Source organism: Octopus sinensis, linkage group LG5 (genome assembly GCF_006345805.1).
Source record: "Octopus sinensis linkage group LG5, ASM634580v1, whole genome shotgun sequence".
NCBI classification, from domain to species: Eukaryota; Metazoa; Mollusca; class Cephalopoda; order Octopoda; family Octopodidae; genus Octopus; species Octopus sinensis.
In genome coordinates, this window is record NC_043001.1 from 132,817,923 (window position 1) to 132,827,922 (window position 10,000).

Genomic DNA, 10,000 nt, shown 5'->3' on the forward strand with positions numbered 1-10,000 from the left:
TTTTTTGATGATTCATTAACATATATAAAATAAATAGATTCTCTTTCCATAAAACTGACTTCATATCCACTCACCAACAAAACACTTGGAAATAAATCACAAGATTTCAGAAGTTCCATATGTGTTTGACACTATATATTATTTCAATAACAAGCTTTCTATTTTGTTAAGTAATTATGTTCTATAACTAACAATAATATGCAGATAGCATATGTTTAGTGATTAGAAAGCAAATACAAAGCTAATATTTTCTGAATCATAACTGTCCATAGGGTTGATGCTCAGTATATTTTACCAATTTGCACTTGATAAATATGATGGTATAATTAATGGACTGTATAGATATCATATCTACATATCTTTTTGAGCTTGCTAAGACAGGTAACTGAGTTAGTTTGCATGCAAGAGTATGAGCAAAGCTTTAACCAAAGTTTGAAAGGGATGTCGACAGACACTACTTAAAATGTGTAGATTCTACTCATTTTGGATGAGTTATTTGTATTTTATTTTATGCATGAAAATATAGGGCTTTTTTTAGAAGGGTGCTAAACATAGGCAACTAGGGACATCGGCATAGTAATAACCTAAGATATAAATTATAGACAGAAGTATAAACTTACTTTGAGATAACTTGTAAATACATCATAAATAAATTATAAATGATGTCACCACTCCCCCATTATGTCCAGAAGAATAAAATGTTATAAAAATGATAATAAACAACTCAGACAGCAATTAGGAAAATGAAAAGAAAGATCCATTAAACACAACAAATTTCAGTGATTGTTCACTTTCCAGACATTTCTACATTACTGCATGTAATTTATATGCACTTTCTGACAAGTTGTGGTGCACCTGAGCACTGTATACAATAATTTCATTATTATTATTATTATTCATTATTTTAAAGCAAACTAAAGTCTGGTACCCAAATAAATACCAAAAACATTCACACCTAATAACAATGAACACTGGAGTAAAGACTGACATAACCAAAGATGTCAGTACCTTGTCGACAAAACAGCTTTACAGATGATAACTGGCAAACAGCATCACAAATAATTACTTTATTTATCAAAATGATATGTAGAAGACATTAATCTCCCACTTAAAGAAGAATGTAATGAGAAATTTTTTAAAAACAAAAATGTAACTAAACAGAAAGAAATCTCCAATGGCTTATAAAAACTGACTTTGAATAGTTGCTTTGCAATTGTATTAGTAACCAGGCTGCAGATGTACGACAAAACTTTTTGACATTTTATAGTGTATGATAATATTTGTTTCAAATTTTGGCACAGGACTAGCAGTTTGAGGGATGGGATAAGTCAATTACATCAACCCCAGTCCTCACCCTACTTATTTTATCAGCCCCACAAAAAAAAATAAAAGGTAGTCAACCTCGATGGAATATCAACTCAGAACATAAAGAGAGAAAAAATGTCACTAAGCCTTTTGCCCAGCACAGTAATGATTCTTCCAGCTCACTACCTTATAGTGTATGATATTATCGGCTTCAAATTTTGGCACAAGGCCAGAAAGTTTGGAGGAGGGTTTAAGTCAGTTGCACCAACCTCAGTGCTTAACTGGTACTTATTTTATTGACCCTGAAAGGATGACAGGCAAATTTGACTTCAGCAACATTTGAACTCAGAATGTAAAGACAGAAAAAATGCTGTTAAGCAATTTGCCCAGTATGCTATAGTGATTCTACCAACTCAATACCTTAGTGTATGATGATGATGATCATCATCATCATCATCATTATCATCATCATCACCATCATCATCATCATTTAATACCCATTGTCCATGCTGGCATGGGTTGAACGGTTTGACCAGGGCTGGCAAGCTGGAAGGCTGCACCAGACTTCAGTCTGATTTGGCATGGTTTTCTACAGCTGGATGCCCTTCCTAATGCCAACCACTCCAAGAGTGTAATGGGTGCTTTTACGTGCCACCAGCATGGGTACCATTTATGTGATACCATTATCTGCCATGACTGTGATTTTGCTTGGCTTGATGGGTCTTCTTCTCAAGCACGACAATGCCAAAGGTCTCAATCATTGCCTCTGTGAGCCCCAAGAAATGAAATAAACATGAACATAACTGCATATATGATTATAATGACTCTTCTAAGAGGACTCTCCTATGGTGTCGTTGTTTAGTATATATATAAAAATCATCATAATCATCCTCATTATTTTATGCCCACTTTCCATGCAGGCTTGGAGTGGACAAGCCACTACAGTCACAGTCAACATGTATTCAAGGAGGAAACTGTTCATCTAGATGGGCTGTAAGGCCTGATCTCACTGTTATTGTATTTTTGGTTTGGTTTCTACAGCTAGATGCCATCCCTAACACCAACCACTTTTCAGAGTGTGCTGGGTGCATTTTTCATGGCACTAGTGTCATGCCTTCAAGGAGACGAAAAGGTCTTCACAACCTCACACTGTGCAGGTGTGTTATTTGCCTGCCATCATCATTAAAGAAATAGCCTTGGCACAACTTGCTAGTTTCATTACAGAGTGAGAAGCATGAATGATAGAGATGAGAGGAATATGTGATAGGGGAAGAAATGATAATAATACTTAGTAACCTAAGATAGCTACATATATACAAGGCAACATGGTTGAGATGGCAATATGGTGACAGAAGTCTAGGCGCAGAATGATGACAGAAGCCCAGGATGTGTGAGAAAAAGAGAATAAGAGTATGCTGGCAGACTGAGCTACACAGGGTGACAACAAACAATATAAGAAGCGGGGTAAAAGTAGAGTAAACTAGGCACAAGTGGTTCCATGTAGTTACCAATGCATAGATGATAAGTAAGACAAGTCCAGGGATGAGTACAGTCACATTACGAATGGAAAGAGGGTGGGTTCTGTATTAGTGAGTGACACAAAAGGAGTGATGGAAAAGAGGATCAGAGCAGGTGCAGTGACAACAGATATTCACTGCCTTCCTCAGACACACCAGGAACATAGGACAATGAGAAATAAGAAGAGGAGAGTAAGAGATCAATAACAGGTATAGGTGAAATAATGCAATGCATGGTGAACACAAAAGACCAACAATAAAAGCGTGAGTAAATGAGTATGTCTGGGTATATACCATTATCATCATCGTTTGATGTCATTTTTCCATGCTGCCATGAGGTGGATGATTTGATAGGAGCTGGCAAACCAGAAGACTACACCAGGCTTCGCTGTCTGTTTTGGCATGGTTTTTACAGCTGGATGCCCTTCATAATGCCAACCACCGTACAGAATGGTCTAGGTGTTTTTTATGTGCACCAGTACTGGCAAGGTTTGCTTTGGTACAGATTTTACAGTTGGATGCTCTTCCAAATGTCAACCACTTAACAATATGGATTGGATGCTTTTTACATGGCACTAGCTATATATATATATATTGTTGGCATAATAAGAATTTTACAATAATTCTTTTTTGGGAGCAGTAGATCTCGAGGCTCATAAAGACAGGTATTCTACCATTGGACCAAAGTAATCCTTTGAATTTCTCTCTCCATTTTAGAAACTTTATTCTTACCAGCAAGAATTGTAAGTCATTGACATCATAAGAATTTTATAAGCTTCCAAGAGAATGTGAAATAATTATTTTTTGAAACAGTGGATCTTGAAAAACACAAAGCTATAAATAATAGTATGTAAATACTTAGTTGAAAAATCCTTTTTGGATAGAAAAGTCAAAAGCTGCCCATAGGCCTCAAATCCAAGTCTCCTGTAGACATAGCAAGTGTTCTTCCAATGGATCATACAATCAATATTTGATGAAAGCGGCATATGGTAAATCTGTGTCTTTATAATGCTTCACTACACTTTACTACTTCCTGAATGTAACTGATAGTTTTTAATCTAAACAGTAAACTATATACTTTACACGTTACCAAAAAGGTTTGGACAAACATCAGAAAGATAATAGGGTGTCATACTTTGGATCAAAAACCCATGCTTGTAATTATCAAAAGCTGTATCAGTGTATAATTCCATAGAAATTACATATACAGAGAAAATAACTGTTTTTTATGACAAGCTTGTTGTTCTTGGATTTGAAAAAAAAAGTGTTTTTCATTTTGTTTATGAAGATTTTATAACTAATCACATGGACAAAAAATTTCAAAATCTCATATATGGATAAATTTTAGCAAGGAAAGGTCAATTGGAAAAAGTAGACATTTTTTTAAATTATCTAACCCTTCGGCATTTAAACTGGCCATATCTGACCCAGGTATTCTACTTGTTTCATGTTCAAACCAGCCAAACAATCACATCATCAAAATCTCAAAATTATGTGATAATTACATAATTATCTTTTGAGAGAGTAATCTGAATGCTAAAGGGTTAAGAATTGATAATGAAACATTTATGAACACAAGTAGCAAAATACAAACTGGATACAGCTTTTGGTAATAAAACTAGTTCTTTCATTTACCTTGAACATAAACTCCTTTCTCTGGGTGTTCTTTCAAACTCATTGACGATTTTGTATCCTTTCCGAGTAAATCATGGATTTCCTCATTGTAAATTTCAAGATATGAAGCTCGTATGAGAAATTTTGTGTTTTCAGCAATAGACACCGTTTCAAATATGTGTTCAAATGACCTGAAAGGAAAAAGAAAAAATAGATCATCACCATCATTATCATCTTCCTTCTTGAAACAACACCACTAGGAATATTTGAACTTAACACAGGAACTATAAAAAAAAACATACATTGGTAAGGTAGTAGAAACATTAGTGTCAGACTAATTGTTCTTACATTATTTAGTCCCACACATTTATATTTTGAGTTCAAAATGCTACTAAGATTAGTTTAGGGAATGTTATATGCAACCAACAGGTTGCATATAAAGTTCTCTATTACAATTCTATCCAAGTAGAATTGATCAAAGATTCATATAAATAACATACAGCAATAATATCAGCAAAGCCTTTTAATACTCCAGGCACAAAAACCATTTGGAAAAATTGCCTACATAAGAGCTCCATTCAACTCTTACCTCATATCTCTTGCAAACTTTGGATCATATGATTATTTTCAAACATTTTTATTGCAGTATGTGTTGATAAAGGCCTTTTGACACATATTCCATTAACTCTGGTGGGTCTCAATGCTCAGCAATGTCATGCATACTCTGTTTTGCCTATATGAATGACCCACTAATTGTTTCTTCCAACCAGATACATTCATATGTAAATAACACCACACTTCAAAAGTAACACACTTATAACTCTACTAGTGTACAAATTCCAAAAATTTTACTGATCCCACACTATAATAGTGTCCCCATATATCAGAAGAAACAGAAGGTTCACACAACCAAAATGCTTCTAACAAAACCTCTTCAACCTCACTAGTTCTGGGAAGGCCTATAAATGTTGTAGACACAGATTCTTCTCTCTCTGGACAAAAATGCAGCACACACGTGCACACACACAGAGTAAACTTATCACAGTCTACTACTTAGTAGAACACTAGGTTTTGGCATTTAATGTGTTAACACTTCAGAAGTTCTCTGGACAATGTCCCACTAATATTCTACATAGTCCAATGCTTCACATTTCTTTTTCTGCATGATTAAAATTTTGAAAAATTGTTTTCTCTGTATGAATGAAAATAGATGGAAACCGGAGATATGATCATTTTTATTGCAAATGTATCAAAAGTCATATTCATTTTCTTGTATATCACCATGATAATATCAGATGTCAATCATTTACTAGAATCATTTATTGGAATCTAAATGCTAAATTAAATAATAATAGCAAAACATTTATAATTTTGAGTGGAAGGAGTGGAGCAGACAGTACAATTTCTTTTCATGTTTTTCTTAGTGGTGCTTTTAAGCTCAATCTGTGGAACGTAGTATTACCAATCATCATTAAACCTGATAATAGAGTTAACAAGATCACTCTAAAATAATAACTTCTTCACTAGTGCAAGGCTACAAATTTCAAGGGAAGAGGGCCTCTTTTGTTTTGTTTTTTTGTTTTTTTGTTTTTTTCTATCAACAAAATCATTGCCATCTTAACAGAGTCTGAAAGACCTCGTAAAATTTGTGGGCACTGCTCCTTCTATTTTGGATACACTTGTATTCTTTTATTTTTTTGCTCATTTCAATCATCAAACTGCAGTTATGTTAGGACACTGTCTTCAGGGATTTTGGACAATCCTACTGACTCCAGTACTTATTTCAGTCTGGTACTTATTTTTATCAAACTATTTTTATCACGTGACTAAGCTACCTTTGACACAACACCATTTTTTACACCTATAAAACTAAATGCACAAAGTATGGCTTAGCTGTGGTTTATTTTGCAAGAGATTTATTTTCCAACCACTCGGTTTCAGATTCAGTCCTAAAGCACAGCATCATGAATAAGTGTCCTCTACTATGGCCTTAAGCTGACCAATACCATGCAAGCGAGTAGCAGATGGAAATTGTAGGAAGCCCATCTTCTGTATATGTGTGTATGTGGAAGCGGGGCTACACGGGGGTGCAGTGAGGAGTGCAGTGTGTGTGTGGTGTATGCAAATGTGTGAATGTTAATACCCTGCTCAGCAAAATGCTCATGGAGTTGATCTTTTTTGATGCTATGACTGGTTGATCTGCATCTTCAAAGACCTCTGTGATATAATAAAAAACTTCCTTGACTAAGAAAAGCATGCAAAAGTTAGTGACAGAAAAGGTTGGCTGTGTGATTAAGACGTTTTCTTTGCAACCATGTGGTTCCAGGTGCATTCAACTGCATGGCATCTTAAGCCATGTATCTTTCACTATAGCAACAAGCCAGCTGCAAGCTTGTGAGTGAATTTAGTAGATGGAAACTGGAAAGAAACCCATTGTACCTATCTAACTAGTTTATATGTGTGTGTGTAAGCACATATATATGCATGTGTGTGTATGTATATATATATATATATATACACATAGGTATGTATGTATATATACATATATATATATATATATATATATATATATATATATATATATATATACATAGGTATATATATATACACATATACATAGGTGTGTATATATATATATATATATATATATATACACACATATATATATGCATAGGTATATATGTATATATATATAATATATATATATATATATATATATACACACACACATATATATATACATAGGTATATATGTATATATACATACATATATATACATAGGCATATATATACACACATATACATAGGTAAATATATATATATATATATATTTACCTATGTATATACATATATACATACACATACATAGGTATATATATATATATATATATATATATATATACACACATACCTATGTATTTATATATGTGTGTGAGTGTGTGTATAAATGTGTGTGCTTGTATATTTATGTGTATGTGTATAATATATATACATGCATGTATGTGTATGTGTGAGTCCTTGTCTTGTCAGCATGCACAAATTGTAAATAAACTCAATTGTCATACAAGTGGCCCTGTTTACTTACAATCTTCCTTGTAAAGATGGTGAAACTTGAGGAAAATATTACCTTGCTTGGAAATAGGTGGAGGTTGACAGCAGGAGACCATCCAGCATAGGAAATCTGCTGCAGCAAATCTTGCCTGACCCATGCAAATACGTGACAGCATGCAAATATGTGATGAGATCATTGCTACCTATTTCTTTACTACTCACAAGGGGCTAAACACAGAGAGGACAAACAAGGACAGACAAACGGATTAAGTCGATTATATCGACCCCAGTGCGTAACTGGTACTTATTTACTCGACCCCGAAAGGATGAAAGGCAAAGTCGACCTCAGCGGAATTTGAACTCAGAACGTAGCGGCAGACGAAATACCTATTTCTTTACTACTCACAAGGGGCTAAACACAGAGAGGACAAACAAGGACAGACAAACGGATTAAGTCGATTATATCGACCCCAGTGCGTAACTGGTACTTATTTACTCGACCCCGAAAGGATGAAAGGCAAAGTCGACCTCAGCGGAATTTGAACTCAGAACGTAGCGGCAGACGAAATACCTATTTCTTTACTACCCACAAGGGGCTAAACACAGAGAGGACAAACAAGGACAGACAAACGGATTAAGTCGATTATATCGACCCCAGTGCATAACTGGTACTTATTTACTCGACCCCGAAAGGATGAAAGGCAAAGTCGACCTCGGCGAAATTTGAACTCAGATCGTAGCGGCAGACGAAATACCGCTAAGCATTTCGCCCGACGTGCTAACGGTTCTGCCAGCTCGCTGCCTTTAGATCATTGCTACCAATTTTTAGTCCCAAAATAGTAAATAGTTCCAGTTGGTACAAATATAACAATGATATCACCATCAGCAGATGGCTATCAAGTGAATCTCTACATGGTTTACATGATTGCTTGACCTTCTACCAACACTTTTAGCTCTTATGCAACTATCTTATAAAAAAAAGAAAAGATACGCTTGATTATGCAATCCTGAATACAGTATAGTAGAAGAAGTAAGAAATCTGGAGAGGATTTGGTTGCTGGTTGAACTTTAATTGATATCTACAGGCCATAGTTCTGCTTGATCAGAGCTGATCTGGAATTATGCAATATCAATAATACACCATGCAAGTGTACTAGAGTTGTAATAAATATATAATAATAATAATAATAATAATAATAATTGTGTACAGTGCTCAGGTGCACTACAACTCATCTAAAGTGTATATATAATCAGGTGTAGTTTCGGCGGATTTCGGAAAGCATGAGGGCCTTAAAGGATGCAGTGTCATGGCAGTCAACAACTCTGAGCGTGAAAAAATGTTTCCGAAAGTCATGGGAGCTGTGTTGTTTTCTGACTTTGTAGGCATGTCCACGTGTGTTAGACACATGGAGATCAAAAAGGTGTTCAGTGTTGTTGTTGGTGAGGTGGTTGATAACTTTGTGGGTGTTTACAAATAATGTATGATGCAGACGTCATCCCCATTCATTCATTTTACTTTATGTAGCTGTATTTACCATCGCAGTCAGTAACCTAAAGAGAAATGAATTCTCCCAAGGTTGCTTGTTCTTCACACTTAACATAAAGTATTCAGTTAAGGATCATCAAAATACTAAAGAAGACAGGAGCTAACATGAGTACAAAACATGCGATTTTGAACTAATATGGAAAAGAAAAACAGATTCTACACAATTCTTTATATTATTATAAGCGAAAGAACTAATGAATAACAACTTGAAAGTATATCATATATTCACTCTAAAATCTGTAACTTTGCATTAAACAAATTTCATAATCAAATTTACACTTGGCAGGGTCCGTTCTTTATAAAATCATCAGTCTAAGAAATACTGACATAACACATTCTTTCAACATTACTAAAAGGGTTATCTTCAATTTTCTTTCTATCAATTAACACTTAAATGATATATTTCTCAGAAGCAATTATCTTATTTTACTTCATCAACAAACATGGAATCCTTACAAAGTAGCCATTTACTTTTATATATTTATACACTTTGTCTTTAATTGGTGCCAAATAATTCCTTTTCAGATTATTTTGACAACTCATTATCTAGTTAAGATTTTATGTTAATATTGTTCCTGCTAACTAAATTGGCTGGCTACTTTTCTAAGTCAATTCAAACAGAGAAAGTATTAAATTAAAAATTGAATTGGTTTCAAAGATTAAATTTAATTGCAATTTCTGAGAGAAAATTTATATATCTTTACTTGACAAAGGTTTCATTAAGCAGTTGCTGCTTTAAATATTTATAAACGAAGCATTATAAATGTGTTTTTGCATATTTTGTTTTTATATACTTTGTTGTTGTTTTTTTCTTTTTTAAATCAGTTGTTTTGTTGTTTTTTTGTCCTTAGTTCCAACAAAGATTTTAAATATTACTGATTATTTTCTTCATTAACTTAACATTGTTAATAACCCTTTCCAAAAATAATTAAAATGCATTTTATTTTACATGTAGATCTTTCATGCA

The 10,000-nt window shown here is 34.0% G+C and overlaps 1 protein-coding gene across 1 annotated transcript in view; it reads right to left on the reverse strand.

Annotated features, from left to right (window-relative positions):
- LOC115212278 (osmotic avoidance abnormal protein 3-like) overlaps window positions 1-10,000 on the reverse strand; it is a 907,318-nt gene that overhangs the window by 747,767 nt on the left and 149,551 nt on the right. The window contains exon 4 of the mRNA XM_036503083.1: window positions 4,458-4,627. Within this exon, the coding sequence (XP_036358976.1) occupies window positions 4,458-4,627 (170 nt within the window). The remainder of the gene's footprint in view (window positions 1-4,457; window positions 4,628-10,000) is intronic.